This window comes from Nuphar pumila, chromosome 15 (genome assembly GCF_984573655.1).
Source record: "Nuphar pumila chromosome 15, dmNupPumi1.hap1.1, whole genome shotgun sequence".
Taxonomy (NCBI): domain Eukaryota; kingdom Viridiplantae; phylum Streptophyta; class Magnoliopsida; order Nymphaeales; family Nymphaeaceae; genus Nuphar; species Nuphar pumila.
In genome coordinates this window covers 69,908,854-69,928,157 of record NC_143263.1, presented here as the reverse complement: position 1 = coordinate 69,928,157, position 19,304 = coordinate 69,908,854, and the positions used below count along the sequence as shown (strand labels likewise).

The following is a 19,304-nucleotide window of genomic DNA, read 5'->3' as shown; positions in this document are numbered from 1 at the left end:
TTGAATGACTAGTGGTCTTCTCAGTTGAGTACTTTGATCCAGGTCCTGGTTTGGGCTTGTGCTAATTCACATTGTGTTGATAGAGGGACCAATAGTTAGCACATCATTAGTTAGAGCTTTTTTTTTTCGATTTGTAACTCAAAGAAATCACACCCGACATGAAGACCTGGTCGTGCTGGCTCAGCTTGCCATACCTACGTATAAAACTTCAAGGCTAGGACCCGCACCTCCAGGGTCTATGCTGGGTGTTGGCTTGTGCAGAGAGGTGATGCCTATGAGAATCGAACCTTGACCGCTCATCTAGCGTCCAAGGCCCTATCCCCCCCCCCCCCCCCCACCCCACCCACCCCCCCACCCACCCACCCCTTGGGGCCAATAGTTTGGGATTTTGATTCATTAATGATGCATTTGAATGTCTCGGTTCTCAAACTTAAGTTTTGACTTGGCCCCCGTGACCACCAAGGTGGCTAAAGATCCATGAATTTATACTAAAAAAATGAATCTCAGATTCTCAAAACAATGAGATTAGTGTTCAAATTGCTCTGGCACAGGTTCCATATCAAATCCAATCCCCCGAATCTGAGATCTAAGGGATTCAAATTCTTAACCCAACAAATCGCACGTATTTCTTTAGTATGGGCATAGGTCAGATTGGCTGATGGTTCAGTTTGCCGGTTCGCTTAAGTAATAAACACTTCATAATCACGAAGCTTACTGGATTGATAGTTGGAGTAACCTGGTTCATTACCAAGCTCATATTAGAACCAACATTCCAACTTTTGCTTCACTGGTGCTTAGCCCCAGGTCTATTCCATAGCAATTCAGTTACAGGGCTGATTGTCGGAGAAGGTTATTACATTTTTTCCCACTGAAACAAACTTTCAGGTCAACTAAGTATGCAGTCTGACCAAGGGAAATCCATGAACTAATGCGCATATTGGATCTAGAGGAAGGTTAGCCTTGCTGGTATGCATTACTGACAGGCATAGTAGTAATGCTTCTGCTACCTACTTGAGCTTGAAAGCGAGGAGTTTCCCTCATCTTGGAATCCATTTTGAAAGCAAAGAGTTTACCCTATTGCAGAATCCGCTTTAAAAGTGCTCATCACTGCCCGAGTGGAAGATTATTCAATGAAGCAAGCTAAGCAGTACGTTCTGTGCTCAGGATAGTGATAACATTGCTAAAATGATTGGGCTAGTCAATCATAACCCTGCTTGCCAGCCTAGTTTACATTTGCAATAATCTTGTTTAGAAGTACTTGCACCATGATCATCTAATACAGGTGCTTGTTTGCAATAATCAAGATGAAGGTGTTCTGTGTTAACATATATTTTTCTTTATCAATAATTGTCAGTAACATGAATGTTACACAGGAGGAGAATCAAACTCCACATAATGGAATGGAGAAAGATTTTCTGTGGTTACATCCAGATACTAAGAATAACCACCTACAGATAATGCTATAATATGACTGTTAATCAGGAGTATCATACGCCACAAAGAAAGGACCATCCAACAATCTCTACCTTAGAAGAATCACCATCTTTGGCGGCGTCTTCCGTACCAGTAGGCAAATACAGCAATTGACACAGCCACTACCACGCCAGCTGTTGCATGGAACACAGAGACCTGCTTTTCAAGAACCAGTCCTGCACCGGTGGCAGAAACAGGAGCAGGAGGCTGCTGAGTGACGGATGCAGAAAAACTCAACCCCTGCTTTGCCAATTCACCAGTGTCCTTGATCAGTGGCTGCATTCTGGTGGCCTTGGCAATGGCTTGGTACTCTTCCTTGGTGCCACCCTCAAGAAATGCTCCAACAAGCTGACCCTTGTTCACCCAATATGCACCAAAACGCCTTGTTTTGAAGTCTCCAAAATGAACTACCTCCCCCCTGTTGTCCCCATAAAACTGCCATGACAAGGTAAACACTCTAGAGTAAAAGAAAGGGAGATATTCGTAATCACCAGTCTTGTCTGGCATCATGATTGCATTCACGGCATGCTTCGCAGATTGCCGAGCAGAATCCACATGCTCCAGCCTACGTATCTCACCAAAGAGCTTCAGAGGAAAAGAGGCAACATCTCCAACAGCATAGACAGTGCTATTGCTAGTTTGCATTCGACCGTTGACTCTGATCCCACCCTTATCCATAACCAACTGGTCCTCAAACAAACTGGTGTTTGCACGGATACCTATCCCCACTACAACCATATCTGCCTTCAGCCTGGTCCCGTCCTTCAGTATCACTGATGTAACCTGTTCATATACCAAAAAATATTTAATAATAATAAATTTATGGGAAGATGTGGCTCAATATCTAAATCGCATGTATGTGTGCATATATGTGTGGTTTGAAGGCACGCAAAAGCACAAGGCTTAACTTTCAAGACAGCAGAAGGAATCATACGATTAGTACAAAAAAAAGATAAAATATATAAACTGAGGATGCAGCTTGCAAAGTACGCAAAAGTTTCTCATGTGTTAATTACTAGAGCACTTTGCGAGTAATGGCATTTTATTCTAATGCCCTGCATTAACAACCACATCCTCCATGTAGCAGTTTCATAGTAGAAAATGACTTCCCAACAATAAGTAAAAAGCATACCTGCTGATCTGAATCTCTTTCAAATGATGATAAGACCGTGCCTTTGATGAACTTCACCCCTTTTGACTTGTAATAATCCTCATAGAAAGCAGCAATCTCAGGTGTAAATAACCTAGCCACTGTCAAAGACACAAAAGACACCAGATTTCAAAGAAATGAAACCCAATGCCACAAGTGCAGTCAGCACAGTTTAAGCTTTTAAATAGCTATCTGACATGCAAGGATTCAATCCACTTAAAACCAGCTTACTCCAAAGTTTGCTACGGGATGAATAAGCAGTTGACTTTGGGAAAGTTGTACCAAGCCAGTGTTATATCTTGCAAGTGAGAAAGGGTTAAAACCAACTCATGGAAGCAAAACAATGGCCAACTCAGTTGAAACTATGTTTGTAAAATTTTCTTGTTTTCATTAATAGTTTCCTAAAAGCACCAAGTTGCCTTGCCTCTAAAATACCAAATAGGGTTTCTGAAATTGTGGCTGAGGATGTGTTGCTAGTCTATGTGAATGTATTTTATAAAGAATGGTTTCACGTCAATTTCATGGAATTGAATGCCATGTTTACTTACTGCAGTGTTCTTCTGGGAAGACCATGGTTACACTTATTTTGTTTGTTACCAATGCAGCAGCACATTCCATGCCAATATAGCCACCCCCAATCACAATTGCATTCCCACCAACAGAAGACTTCATCACATTGACAAGCCTAGTTGCATCCTCCAAATCACGTAAATAACATACATTTTTGGCACCAGAACCCATAACACCAAACTCCTCAAGCTTCAGAGCCTACACATGAGAGACCTGAAGTCATATAGCATGCAACTGCGTATGAAAGACAAAATTACATATTTGAATTTCATATAGAGTAATAGGCTAACTAAATTGGAAAAGACATATATAATAAAGATTTAATTCAAGGGATAATGTGAAGGCTAAAAATTAGCCGTTAAAAAGAGAGAAGTTCTAGAATTTAACAAACACATCCGCTCAATTCCCGTCAATTTATTTAAGTTATAATTTATCAAATTTATCTTATTCAGCATTGATTTATTTACCCGAGCACCAGTTGCTATGATAAGAGTCCTATAACTAATAGTTTCCCCAGCTGCTGTTAACAATGTTTTGCGCCTCAAGTCAGCAGACTTCACTCGGGTTCCAAGAACCAGTTCAATTCCTGGAAAGGAAGATCCAGATTTACATCGTTAGCAGATGTGCGAAAAAACAAGTACAGCAGTCTAAATCCACAGTATGTCAATGCCACAGATTTAATACATGGCTGGATGCTGAAAAGTAGATAAAAAAACCACTGTGCATAGAAAAATTAAGGCCAAGTCAGCTATGGTAACTGAATCTGCAAATTTGAGAAAACAACTCATGGTGAAAAACAACAAGAAAACACTGCAATGCTCGATAAGGGCTAGCCAAATTATTCATAATAATCTCCTCATATAGATCACATTTTAGTGATCAAGGATCCACTCATGACAGAACCAAGAGTAAGTGGGTTATAAATCTTCAAAGATATTCAGATGAGTCATGGTAGACATGTTAAGTTTCTCATGCATTAGCGAAGTCGCTCAAGTCAAACCAATGTTGTTCTCTGTTATATATATATATATATATATATATATATATATATATATATAAGGCTCCTTTTATGCATTTTTTATTTTTTACTTTTTTGTATTTTTGATGCCCGTCAAGGGAATTTATGTCTTTTGTTAGCTAGCCATTGGGCTAGGTCTAATGGCGAGCTAACTAGCCCTTGGACCTTGCCAATGGCTAGTTAGCTAGCTGTTAGAGCTAGCTCTCTCCTCTCTTTTTAAATATTTTCTCTCTCCCCTCTCTTGTACATATATTGGGGATGATTCCCCTTGTTTCATATGCTTCTCTTGAGCATTTGAAGATAAATAAAATATATTTTTTTATATTGCTGCCCTTGGCCCTTTAGTGGCTTGTGTTTGTGTATGCTTTTGAGCTCTTGTTCTTGCCCTTGGTGGATTATGTGTACTGCCCTTTGTGGCCTTGTATTTGTGCACAGCTTTGTTGTTATATTGCTCTTAGGGGCTTTTGTACTGTGCCCTTGTTTTGTATTTTTCATTACAGTTCTCTGCCGTAGATAAACCACAAGAAAGCCGCAAAACTTTCCATACTCGATTAACTAGGCAAACTTGGCCAAATCAATCAGATTGATCTGATTTTTTAACCAAACAAGATCTTTTGGCCTGGATTAGGGTCTGCCTATGATCTAGAGATAACTTCAAGCTTAAATGATTTGAGTTGTTTATAAAAATAGTCATCAGATCTTGCGCACAATGAAATGCTTAAATACACCTGTATGAACTGCCACCTCATATCATGTCAAACTTGCAATGAGTGCAACATTCTATGATCCATAGATTTCAACAAGAATGCTGCAAAATAAAAAAATGTAATCACATGAATATGGTAAAAAGTAGGGAGATAAGAAAGACTGAGCTGATAAGGCACTGTTCAAAATTCTAACCCATTAGAGACTATTCCCAGGTTGTCTATTGGAAGAAACCAAAAAAGAGAGGGCAAGTTGTGGATGATAGATAAGGGTGCAACATGATTGGAAAATCAATGACAATTTACCAAACCATTTGGGAACCCACTCATCCGACAGGTTTCTGGCCAATGCTAGAAATTGGTTAGGAAATTCCATAACAACCATTCACTAAGCGTTGATTAAATCCAAAATCTGATCAGGTTTAAGGTGCTCCAAATGCAAGATGAGATAACATGTCAATATATTGTTAAGGCACTCAATTCAAAACTTCGTGGACAATCTATATGGGGTGCCATCAACCAGATTCTGCCCTCCCTTGACAGCAACACAAACCTATGAATAGCATAAATGTGTGTGCACTTGATAAGGTCGACTGTAGTGATCTACATGGTTTGTTTAGTAGGAACCAGGTTTCAGACATGACTTTGTGACATGTAAGCAAGATTTCCAAGAATGGCAAAAACAGAAGGCTCACAATGTATCAAATTTTTACAACTCATAAGAACATATTTTACACGGAAAAATATGATTCAAGGTGTGATGATTGTGATCCTTATGAACATATCTATGAGGTCAGTGAATACAACTTGCAATTATGACTTCCCAACTAGATTGTACAAACAATACGTTGGAAAAATATGATCCAAGGTGTGATCCCTATTAACACATCTATGAGGTCAGATTAAGTTTATACAACTTGCAACTAGTTTGTACACTACATACATGTGTTTAAAAAAACATGTGTACATTTTATATAGCTTAGCAAAAAACATTCAATGGCTTATATGACTAAAACTTGATGATAAAAGAATCAAGTTCCACACACGCATAGAATAATCATGCCAACCCCATGTCAAAACTTATAGAAGGTACTGAATCAATGAGAATCCCTAACGTCAACAAAAGCATTTACTGAAAAATTTGCAAATTGATAACACAACAATGGAGCTGAGGTATTTTAATAAGACATGCAACCAAGACCTGGGTATGAAGCAGTGTCACCGATATCGCCAACATATTGAAAATATCGGGATATTATCAGCTATTTCAAGGTAGCGAATAATATTGGGAATATATCACGATATTTTCAATATATTGGCAAATTATATTTATCATGATAAATATTGCTACGTAAAAGGAAGGAAGGAAAGGAAAGAAGGAAAGGAAAAGAAGAAAGGGAAGAAAGGAAGGAAAGGAAAGAAGGAAAGAAGGAAAGAAAAAGAAGGAAGGGAAGAAAGGAAGGAAGGAAAGGAAAGAAGAGAATAAAGAAAAGAAAGGAAAAGAAGGAAGAGAAGAAAGGAAGAAGGGAAGGAAGGAAAGGAAAGAAGGAAAGGAAGAAAGGAAGGAAAGGAAGGGAGGGGAAGAAGGAAAGGGAAGGTAAGGAAAGGAAAGGAAAAGAAAAAAAGGAAGGAAGGAAAGGAAAGGAAGGAAGGAAGGAAAGGAAGGGAGGGGAAGAAGGAAAGGGAAGGAAAGGAAAGGAAAAGAAAAAAGGGAAGGAAGGGAAGAAAGGAAATGCAATTTTTTTATATCCTGTATTTTTACTTAATTTTTAAAATTTTTATTTATTTTTTTATATATTGCTGAGGTATTCCCGAGATTTATCAACTTTTGAAAATCTCTCCGAGAAATACCCTCGCTGAGAAATTAGCTTTAACGATATAGGTGACTATGGTATGAAGTACATGACACTTTACTGAAAAAATGCACATTGAGAACACAGCAGTGGAGTTTAGTTATCATAATAAGATATGCAAACAAGACATTGGAAAGAAAAATTACCATGTTCTTTGTACCATTTTGGTGTCAATCTTTCATCATTAGAACCAACACACGTATGAAATGAGGGCAGACGGGAAGGACCTGCATATGATAATGCACCAAGTAAATAAGTTTTGAAAAGTACAATATAGCAAAACGAAAAAAATGTGGTAACATATAAAAAAGAAAGAAATTCCTGGTTTATCTCACTCAAGGGAAAAATAGATGAACAATAGAATGGTTACACTGCTTGTGTCTTTAGTTCTTTTTATTTGGGTAGGAATGACACATATGAACCCGAAAGTGAAATAATTTTTTACCATTCTGTTTCATTTTTAAATTCAAAATCCAAAGATGTGTTGTCAAATTGCAGAAGTGCAACAACACTTTAAAAAATAGTGATCATGGTAGTGCTACAGAAAACTCTGGCATTCACACATGCATTGAATAATCAAACTTTAAGAGGAAAGTTAGGTGACCACAACACTAGAAGAACTAAAAGAAGATCAACTCTTTTCTTTTCATTGGAGTGTTCATTCAAAAAGCAACACACCAACCAGGCGATACACTACAATCAACCATCAATATGACTCAATCCGACGGAAGCAAAAGCAAGGGTCCTGTCCTGCCGAAAGATCAAAATTCAGTTTGTCATGTCCTGCTAACATCTCAAGCTAAGAAGACCACCAAAGATACAAAGAGACTTTTCATGTTTCTCTTGAAAATAATCTCAAACGTGTAGACTGAACGATAATCACCAAACAAGATAGAATTCCAATGAAGTCCGACCTTTAAATGAAATCTAACATCTAAACAGCATAACAGGACAATGTGAGATGTCCTTATTCACACTTTTCCATGAAAAAACATTTACCTTCAGGTAGTAAATATCCTTTGCTTAATGCAGGTCTCTCATATGGTGCAACCTGCAGAACATCAAATGTTGATTAGCAAAGTTGAGTTCCTTGACCCAAACTGCCATATGCACTATAAGAATGAGAAAACAAGGAGAAACAACAAAAATGTGAATCATATCCGTGTAAGCTCTGGAAACAGATGAAATCATGTCCCATATCGTCCACTTTCAGATCAGAAATTATATGAATCAATACTTGATTAAGGAACCAATTTTACACATGATAAGGAATTAGTGCTCAACCATTAAATCTATCTTCCTCATTATCACACAATACAAGTAAAAGAAATAAGCTCATGTAATGAAAGAGGAAAAATGATACAAGTAGGTGCCTCTTATGGGTTTACAAAAACACAAGAACATAACCAAACAAGGACCGCTTATGGGTCAATACATAAATACATGCACACAAGACACTTAGGGGCTAAAACACACGTAAAAACTATAGATTTTATTGAGAGTGAGGGTGCTTGAGAAAGCATAACCCAACCAAGGGGGAACACCCCTTTATATATACACGAGGCTCTATAGAGCCATTGGGAGCATCCCAACCCGTTGGGAGCTCCCAACGACTATAAGTGGCTTTTGACAATAATGCCCATTACAAAAATAGGATGTACAAAATAAAAAAAATACAGAAAAAAACAAAAATATAAAATGACATATGTGCCCCTAATGGGCACAACCTATTAAATGTCAGCTAAATGACTATAATAACCCTAATGAGTATTACCGATTACATATATATATATATATATATATATATATATATATATACATACATAAATATAAGTATACATCGCTAAATATATATACTTGTATGGACAACTTTAACAACTCATCTAACTGTGAAGAATCCTTGCGAACAATCAAGTTTTCAAATAACTTGATACTTCAAATACTCAATACACAAAATAAATGCACAGTGTTTATAAGCTTTACACCAAAAAAGAAGTGCAATAAATGCACAGTGTTTATAAGCTTTACACCAAAGAAAGTGCAATAAATGCACAGTATTCATAAGCTTAAGGAGACAACTCCTTACTCTAATACATGCATACAATGGGCTCACATAGCCCTTATTTATAAGCAAACTTAAGAGACGTTGGGCTATTCCCAACAGCTCTTATTAGAGACGTTGGGAATCAGCCCAACGTCTATATTTTTAAAACTGTGTACACAGTCAATGGTTGACTGTTGTACACTGTACACAGTCAGCCACTGACTGTGTACAAAAACATTATATAAAAAAAACAAAAATAAGAAATGAACAAAATTACAAAAATAAAAAAATAAAAAAATAAAAAGGAGGAATTACAATCATATTCAAAAACATGAATATGCGTAAAATGTAGAAATGACTAAAATATCCCTACAGCCAATACAATAAAGAAATATATATTTTATATATACAAGTAGATGAATACATATACATATATGAAATATATATATATGTATATGTATCTTCTTTTATATATAGAAAATATATATAGAAAATACATTGTCTTATAAATTACAATTTAACACCCCCCCTCAAACTTAGAGCAAGATGACCGAAAGTTTGCCAAGGAGGAAATTGAACCGCGGAGCACACAAAGCTTTGGTGAAGAAATCTGCCAACTGATATTCTGAAGTTACATATGGAAGATCTATAACTCCTTTCAGATACGCTTCCCGAACATAGTGACAATCCATCTCAATGTGTTTAGTCCGCTCATGAAAAGTATGATTTTTGGCAATGTATATTGCACTCTTGTTATCACAGCATAGCTTGGTGGGCCCTTCTATTAAGATCCCCATGTCTTTTAATAGCTGATAAATCCATACAATTTCCATGGTAGTAGTCGTCATGGCGCGATATTCAGCTTCTGTTGAGGATAGAGACATTTTTTGTAGCTTCTTACATCTTCATGAAATCAACGAGTCTCCTAAAAACACACAAAAACCAGTGGTGAAGTAATGGTTATTTGGGTCACCTCCTCAGTCAGAGTCAGTATAAGCAATTAATTTTAATTTAGAAGAAGAGGATAAGAATACTCCCTTGTTTAGTGTGTCTTTTATGTATCTCACAATCCACAAGACGGCACTCATGTGAACTGATGTTGGTGCATGTTAGAACTGACTTGCAGTATGAACTGCATGAGAGATATCTGGTCTAGTAATACTCAGATACATCAAAGATCCCACAAGCTGTTTGTAGGGGGTGGGATCGGAGAGAGGAATACCATCATCAATCTTCATTTTGGCTCCTACTATAGCAGGAGTTTCACAAACCTTATCATCTGTAATACCTGACCGGTCAATAATCTCAGAGGCAAACTTAGTTTGAGATAAAAAATACCCTCTATGAGAGTAAGCTACTTCAATACCCAAAAAATAAGTTAGAAATCCCAAATCAGATATTTCAAACCTATCCTTCAAAATTGATTTTATGCTTTTAACCCCTTTAGAATCACTTCTGGTTATAAGCATATCATCCACATATAAGAGCAGAATGGCAATCCCTGCATTGGTTTTTCTAACAAATAAGGCAGTGTCAGTGAAACAGGAAGAAAAATCATTTTCTAACATTACGGAGTTAAATCTATCATACCAAGCCTTAGGGGCTTGTTTTAAACCATAAAGTGTTTTTCAAAGACAAAGCACTTTTCTTTTGGAAGTCTTCATTCCTGGTGGAGCATCTATATATACCTCTTCATTCAGATCACCATTTAAGAAGACGTTTTTAACATTCATTTGATAGATGTTCCATTTGTTGATTGAGGCAATGGTAATGAGACATCGAACAGTGATCATTCGGGTCACAGGGGCAAAAGTTTCTTCATAATCAATCCCGTATTCTTGACTATATCCCTTTGCAACTAATCGAGCCTTATATCTCTCAAAAGATCCATCGCTCTTAGTTTTTACCTTAAATACCCATCTACATCCTATTGCTTTCTTACCCTTAGGAAGATCTTGGAACTCCCAAGTCTTTGCCCTGTTGAGAGCTGAAAGCTCACATTCCATTGCTTTCAGTCATTCATCATTCTTTTTGGCTTCTTCGAAGTTTTTGGGTTCTATATAGGAATGAATGGTGCTAAGGCAAGCTCTATGTTTATGAGTAAATGAATCATATGAAATAAACCTAGAAGGCATCTTTCTACTTCTCTCAGTTCTTCATAGGTTTTCATCATTTGTTGAATTGGACCCACTAGGTTCACTGAATTTTTCAATTGCACTCCTAAAACTGTTTTTATCTCCATGAGTATATATTATAGGATCTCTCAATGCTCCTTCACTTCTATGTTGGGAGATAGGTGGATGGGAAGAGCCATCTTCTTTATCATTGACGTCATTATGAACGAAATCGTCATCACTATCATCACTATCATCATCATGTGCTAACATTTCAAATAAAAAGGAGTAATCCATGTTTTCTTCAAAGGGTTCATTCCTTTCAAAACTATTAAAATTTTCCAGAAAACTCACATTTCTGGAAACATATAGCTTGTCATTCTCAATATCATAACAACGAAACCCTTTTTGGGTTTCAGAATATCCAAGAAAAGCACAGGCAATGGCTTTTGACGAAAGCTTGTCATTCTTGTCAGTAAGAACCAAACATTTGCAACCAAAAATTCTCAACCAACTATAGTCGGGTTCTTTGGTATACAAATTTTCAAAAGGCGAGATATTGTTCAAGTTTTTAGAAGGTAGCCAATTTATCAGATAGACAGATGCTAAAGCCGCTTCAGCCCAAAAACCTTTTGGGATGTTTTGAGAAACAAGTAATGTTCGAGTTGTCTCTATTATATGTTTATGCTTCCTTTCGGCTAATCCATTTTGTTGAGGGGTTTTATGACAAGATCTTTGGTGAAGAATACCATGACTTTCAAGATAATTTTTGAATTCACTTGAAAGATATTCTCCACCAGAGTCGGTTCTAAAAATTTTTAGATTCTCATTAAATTGATTTTTAATCATCATATGATAGGTTTTAAAAATTGAGAAAACTTCATATTTGTGTTTAAGAAAATAAATCCAACAATATCTCGTGTAGTCGTCAACAAAAATGACATAATATGCAAAGCCTCTTTTTGATAGGACGGGTGCCGGTCCCCATACATCCGAATGGATAATTTCAAAAGGTCTTATTGTAAACATAGATCTTTCACAAAAAGGCAATTTTTTTTATTTTCCCAAGAATACAGTCATTACAAGTTAAATCATTTTTACATAGACTTTTAACAAAATGTAAATGAGAAATTTTTGCAATATTTGGATGTCCAAGTCTCTTGTGTCACACATTAATATCCTTTTGTTAGAAACATTACAAAATGGGTCCTTTAGAATTTGAAGGGAATCGACATAGTATAGATCACCCTTCCTAGAGCTTTCCCCAATGAATCTCCCGGACCGGCGATCCTGTATCCAACATTTGTTAGATGATAACTTTATATCACACCCATGATTCGAGAGTTGAGAAACAGAAAGCAAATTTAAGTTTAATTTGGGTATAAATCTAATTTTTGAAATAAAGAACCCTTGTTTTTCAAAATTTCTTATTCCTTTTACTTCAAGAGATGTTCCATCCGCAGTTGAAACAAAAGATGGAGAGTGATTTTTTGAGTATTCGGAAAAAGAACTAAAACTTGGGGTCATGTGAAAAGAAGCACCCGAATCTAAAAGCCAAGAGGTCTTACCGGGAGGAGAAAAGGTTGACATGGTGGCTCCGGAAATAGCCCCTTTTAAAAGAGGTTGAAGTGCATCCACGATTTGTTGCAATGAAAGAGCTTCATTTGAAGATGACGAGCACTCTTCCTTTTGAGGTTGGGATGTAGTAGCCATGGCAAGTAACTTTTTTCACTTTGGGCAAATAGGCTTGATATGCCCCGGTTCCTTACAAAAATGACATAAAAGCTTGCTATAATCCTTCTTCCCTCCTTGACCACTTGAGTTTTGATTCTTGAAGTGAGGAGGCTTGTAGGTCCTTAAGTTGCTCTCCGGTCTTGAGACGACATTAACTCCTTCATTTTCTTCATTATAGGAAGGTATAGCTAGAACACTTGGGTTGTTCTTGCTTATACCCATACGAGTCTCTTCCCCACTTAGTTTAGTAATTACATCTTCAAGAGAGGGGGAAGTGAAGGCGGATAAAAGATATCGGATTTTTTCAAATTCAGGCCCCCATTCAAAAAATTAAAAAATCTATCTTCTTCCAATTGTTTATAACGAAGCTCTATGGCTTCTCCACTCCACTTGGGTTCGAGCATAGCAAGCTCATCCCAAATAGAAGAGAGTTCGGCAAAATACTCCCTTATAGTCATCTCTCCTTGACGAAGAGTTAGAGCTCTCTTTTAGAGGTAATATTTATGAGATAGGTCCCTAGAGGTGTACATCTTCTCAAGGTACTCCCACGCTTGAGAAGCCTTCTTAAACTTGATAATATTAGCGTTAATTCTTGTTTTTACGGATGAGAAAATCCATGAAAGGATTTTAAAATTCCTCATCTCCCATTCTCCATGCTGTTTGGTGCAGTCTTCAAGAGCCTTGGCTCTTTCTTCGCCTTTAAGGATTTTTATTTCTCCTTTCTCCATCAAGGTTATGTTTGGCTTCGGTTCGGAAATCGAGCCTTGAACATAACCCCAAAGCCCTTTTCCTTTAATATGAGCCTCTATGTTTCCAGCCCAGACGTGATAGTTGGACCCATTGAGTTTGAAGCCGAGAGAAAAATGAGTCTTTTTCACCCATTAGAGAAGAGAGATGATGAAAAATAATATGTACCACAAAGGATTTTTAGACCTTTCTTGATAGAAGAGTCTTCTAAAATATTGGATGAACAAGTGAATCCACTTCAATCACCAAAAAAAAATGAGGGCACGCTTTTCGAGGCACCCAAAAAAAGTGAGAATCCACACGATCCTTTTTTTTTTCTCCAACCTTGCTTTGATACCATGTGAAGAATCCTTGCAAACAATCAAGTTTTCAAATAACTTGATACTTCAAATACTTAATACACAAAATAAATGCACAGTGTTTTATAAGCTTTACACCAAAAAAGAAGTGCAATAAATGCACAGTGTTTATAAGCTTTACAACAAAGAAAGTGCAATAAATGCACAGTATTCATAAGCTTAAGGAGACAACTCCTTACTCTAATACATGCATACAATGGGCTCACATAGACCTTATTTATAAGCAAACTTAAGAGACGTTGGGCTATTCCCAACAGCTCTTATTAGAGACGTTGGGAATCAGCCCAACGTCTATATTTTTAAAACTGTGTACACAGTCAATGGTTAACTGTTGTACACTGTATTATATAAAAAAAACAAAAATAAGAAATGAACAAAATTACAAAAATAAAAAAATAAAAAGGCAGAATTACAATCATATTCAAAAACATGAATATACGTAAAATGTAGAAATGACTAAAATACCCCTACAGCCAATACAATAAAGAAATATATATTTTATATATACAAGTAGATGAATACATATACATATATGAAATATATATATGTATATGTATCTTCTTTTATATATAGAAAATATATATAGAAAATACATTGTCTTATAAATTACAATTTAACACCCCCCCTCAAACTTAGGGCAAGATGACCGAAAGTTTGCCAAGGAGGAAATTGAACCGCGGAGCACACAAAGCTTTGGTGAAGAAATCTGCCAACTGATATTCTGAAGTTACATATGGAAGATCTATAACTCCTTTCAGATACGCTTCCCGAACATAGTGACAATCCATCTCAATGTGTTTAGTCCGCTCATGAAAAGTATGATTTTTGGCAATGTATATTGCACTCTTGTTATCACAGCATAGCTTGGTGGGCCCTTCTATTAAGATCCCCATGTCTTCTAATAGCTGATGAATCCATACAATTTACATGGTAGTAGTCGTCATGGCACGATATTCAGCTTCTGTTGAGGATAGAGACATTTTTTGTTGCTTCTTACATCTTCATGAAATCAGCGAGTCTCCTAAAAACACACAAAAACCAGTGGTGGAGTGACGGTTATTTGGGTCACCTCCTCAGTCAGAGTCAGTATAAGCAATTAATTTTAATTCAGAAGAAGAGGATAAGAATACTCCCTTGTTTAGTGTGTCTTTTATGTATCTCACAATCCGCAAGACGGTACTCATGTGAACTGATGTTGGTGCATGTTAGAACTGACTTGCAGTATGAACTGCATGAGAGATATCTGGTCTAGTAATACTCAGATACATCAAAGATCCCACAAGCTGTCTGTAGGGGGTGGGATCGGAGAGAGGAATACCATCATCAATCTTCATTTTGGCTCCTACTATAGCAGGAGTTTCACAAACCTTATCATCTGTAATACCTGACCGGTCAATAATCTCAGAGGCAAGCTTAGTTTGAGATAAAAAATACCCTCTATGAGAGTAAGCTACTTCAATACCCAAAAAATAAGTTAGAAATCTCAAATCAGACATTTCAAACCTATCCTTCAAAATTGATTTTATGCTTTTAACCCCTTTAGAATCACTTCTGGTTATAAGCATATCATCCACATATAAGAGCAGAATGACAATCTCTGCATTGGTTTTTCTAACAAATAAGGCAGTGTCAGTGAAACAGGAAGAAAAATCATTTTCTAACATTACGGAGTTAAATCTATCATACCAAGCCTTAGGGGCTTGTTTTAAACCATAAAGTGTTTTCAAAGACAAAGCACTTTTCCTTTGGAAGTCTTCATTCCTGGTGGAGCATCTATATATACCTCTTCATTCAGATCACCATTTAAGAAGACGTTTTTAACATCCATTTGATAGATATTCCATTTGTTGATTAAGGCAACGGTAATGAGACATCGGACAGTGATCATTCGGGTCACAGGGGCAAAAGTTTCTTCATAGTCAATCCTGTATTCTTGACTATATCCCTTTGCAACTAATCGAGCCTTATATCTCTCAAGAGATCCATCGCTCTTAGTTTTTACCTTAAATACTCATCTACACCCTATTGCTTTCTTACCCTTAGGAAGATCTTGGAACTCCCAAGTCTTTGCCCTGTTGAGAGCTGAAAGCTCACATTCCATTGCTTTCAACCATTTATCATTCTTTTTGGCTTCTTCGAAGTTTTTAGGTTCTATATAAGAATGAATGGTGCTAAGGCAGGCTCTATGTTTATGAGTAAATGAATCATATGAAATAAACCTAGAAGGCATCTTTCTACTTCTCTAAGCTTTACACCAAAGAAAGTGCAATAAATGCACAGTGTTTATAAGCTTTACACCAAAGAAAGTGCAATAAATGCACAATATTCATAAGCTTAAGGAGACAACTCCTTACTCTAATACATGCATACAATGGGCTCACATAGCCCTTATTTATAAGCAAACTTAAGAGACGTTGGGCTATTCCCAACAGCTCTTATTAGAGACGTTGGGAATCAGCCCAACGTCTATATTTTTAAAATTGTGTACACAGTCAATGGCTGACTATTGTACACTATACTCAGTCAGCCACTGACTGTGTACAAAAACATTATATAAAAAAAACAAAAATAAGAAATGAACAAAATTACAAAAATAAAAAAATAAAAAAATAAAAAGGAGGAATTGCAATCATATTCAAAAACATGAATATGCGTAAAATGTAGAAATGACTAAAATACCCCTACAGCCAATACAATAAAGAAAAATATATTTTATATATACAAGTAGATGAATACATATACATATATGAAATATATATATGTATATGTATCTTCTTTTATATATAGAAAATACATTGTCTTATAAATTACAATTTAACAGTAACATGCAACAATATATAAAGAATTTTATGCCTCAAATAAATCATGAGTATGATCAACTTAATGAGCAGATAATGTTTATGAACAAGCTAAAAGCTAAACTACACTTAAGGTTGATTTGCATAGCACTAAAATAAATTGAACTAATTGAACCATGAGAACAGGGATCTCATGGGCAACCCAAACATATCGACCATGTGCTGAACTAAGAAAAATTCTTCAAAAAAAGCTCAAAAATTCACAAATTTTTTTATTTTTAAAGATCTGAATTGCATTACAAGGTGTAGTAATTAAGAAAATTAGTAACGGGTTAAATCACTGATTTTTTCCAAAATAATGTAGCAACGAAATTCATGTAACACATGCACATCATAATTCTGACATCATAGAAGCAGTGCTGCACCAAAGAGTGTTGATTGATTAGCAGGACTCCCAGTTTCAGGGGATAGGCAGTTCCCTTACCCAGATAGTTTTACCAAGCCTCACACTCAAACATATTAAGCTCAACATGGGAGACCATATTCCAAACATTAATGCGAACCAGATGTTACTCACTGCCAAATGCATGAAGCGGATTGTAACTCTTGTCAGGAAATCTGGAACAAAAGGATGGGTCATCAGATTACCAATTCATTCCGTAAGCCTCCAACGATCCTAGCTTGTTAAATTTGATGCAGGGGTACTTTGGTACAAAAATCATTTGCAAGAAAAGCAGGGAACCCTTCGGATTATAGTGCCATTAACATTTTTTTATCTTTAAATTAGGGGTATCTGACTCCAATTTAAGTGTGTCATGAACATTTCTTGAGAGATTAAAAGTTGTGATTCTTCCTTCTCTCGATAGTTTTCCTCTCATTCATTTTTCTTTTCTTTCCTTTGCAATTAAAAACCTTCTCTTTTTAAGGAAAATAAGAAAACAAGCTAGAGATTAGTAAGGAAAATATTAAAGTTTAGTTATTCTATAAAATACGGGCACCAAACCCTCCCTTAGGAGAGAGAGAGAGATGCCCACATAAAAATGTTTGATTAATCACTAAATTTCCTACGGGAAATAACGAGTCCCCATTGATTCAGACATTAAAGTGAAAAATCTTAAAGTATCAACAAAGAACCAGCAAAAACGCAGACACCAACAATGGAGAACGAGATAAACGGGTAAATTCCTACAGAAAGTGATTATTTCTACCTGGTTGTAACATGGCTATTGCAAAGTTAGGCACGGTAGTGACAGAAACAAACCAAAGAAAACTAGCAAAAGAAGAAATGCACCAGAAATAGGAGAATTCAAATAAACCAATGCAATTCTTTTAACGTGACTAAGCAAAGTTGGAGGCCAAAACCAACAATCCAATAGACGCCAACAACCAAAGACTGAACAAACCAATAGGATTTCACAAAAAAAAATGCTCTCTCTGGTTATGACGTGAATATACGAAGTTGGTCATGACGAAGTTGGTCATGGAAAGAACAAAAACAGAGGCGGAAAATCAAGAGAGAGAAGAAACCCACATCAAAGGAAACAAGAGAATCGTTGAGGAAACAATGGAAAAGGGGGAGTGCTTACGGTTTCCTCGGAGATTATGCAGAGGTCGCCATGGTTGATCCCTCTTCTGGTGAACTCGAGCGCAGCATAGCCAGCTGCAACGCCACCCCCAAGAATGACGTACACAAACGCTCTACCCATCTCGGATATGAGAGAGAGAGAGGGGAAACTGTTTTAAATCCACAGAAATCTTTCTCCACCACATGCAAGTTAATGTATATACGGAGAGTACATCTCACTCAATCACGTGCGTATTACTTGCGGTCGACGGTAGCAAAAAATATATAGAAAATGGGAATCACCCCATTCATGGCCCGTCTTGTACCAGATGGGTTTTTCTAGATTTTTTTGAAATTCTAACATTACATATGTGTTTTATTTGCTTGTTTTCATAAGAATCGGGTTTGGATTTATGTTGTTCCCATATATATATATATATATATATATATATATATATATATATATATATATATATATATATATATATATATATATATATATATATATATAGGTGTCGGACTCTATTTTGTGCCTACTGCATGCTGTCGAGCCTTGAAAAGATTGTTTATATTTTTTCTAACATGTCCGGTTCCAATACTAAGGTAGGTTTTTATAAGATTCAAAAATCAACGGTTTGCAATTTTAAAAAATATTCAATGCTGAGAAAATCTTTTTTTTTTTCAAAAAAACATAACCCAAGTTGATTTTCTAGCAAATCGATCATGACACATTTGTACGGTTAGATTTTTGAAAAAGCAATCTGAAAACCTATCAAAGCTTAGTAGGCAGGAGTTAGGCACAAAAAGCATCAGGAACCTACTCATTTATAAATATATATATATATAGTCACTGGAATATAAGAACCAAAATATGAGAACTAGAATATGGGAACTGGAAATATGGGCATTTTCAACACTTTTTTTGCAAATCCAACCATGTGGATGTACTTGGCAGGGTGAATTTGCTATGAATTGACCATTGGATCATGTATTTTGGATGAAAAAATGTGAGTTTTTAATACTTGAATATTTACGAAGATTATGAGCCATTGATTTTAAAGACTTAAAAAATCGCATTTATGCATCAAAATTAGAGGATTCAAGAGTGAGTTCTTATAAGGGTTAGATTCAAGAGAAAACGACAAAAAATCCATGAAAATCGTGGTTCACACATTA

General features: G+C 36.2%; 1 protein-coding gene across 1 annotated transcript; it reads right to left on the bottom strand.

Annotated features, from left to right (window-relative positions):
* Positions 1-1,313: 1,313 nt before the first annotated feature.
* On the bottom strand, positions 1,314-18,307 carry LOC149815551 (monodehydroascorbate reductase 4, peroxisomal-like). The gene is made up of 7 exons (XM_089988466.1): positions 18,151-18,307; positions 7,768-7,819; positions 6,915-6,995; positions 3,661-3,779; positions 3,172-3,391; positions 2,606-2,724; positions 1,314-2,256 (listed from the first exon to the last, which is right to left on the bottom strand). The coding sequence occupies exons 1-7, from the start codon at positions 18,268-18,270 to the stop codon at positions 1,537-1,539; spliced, it is 1,431 nt and encodes a 476-aa protein (XP_089844592.1). The 5' UTR covers positions 18,271-18,307; the 3' UTR covers positions 1,314-1,536.
* Positions 18,308-19,304: the final 997 nt, after the last annotated feature.

Coding starts and splice junctions, on each gene's coding strand:
- LOC149815551 (XM_089988466.1), bottom strand. CDS start 18,270: ATGGGTAGAGCGTTTGTGTACGTCATTCTTGGGGGTGGCGTTGCAGCT. Junction 3,392..3,660: donor TCATAGCAACTGGTGCTCGG/GTAAATAAATCA, acceptor TCTCATGTGTAG/GCTCTGAAGCTTGAGGAGTT. Junction 2,257..2,605: donor AAAGAGATTCAGATCAGCAG/GTATGCTTTTTA, acceptor GTATATGAACAG/GTTACATCAGTGATACTGAA.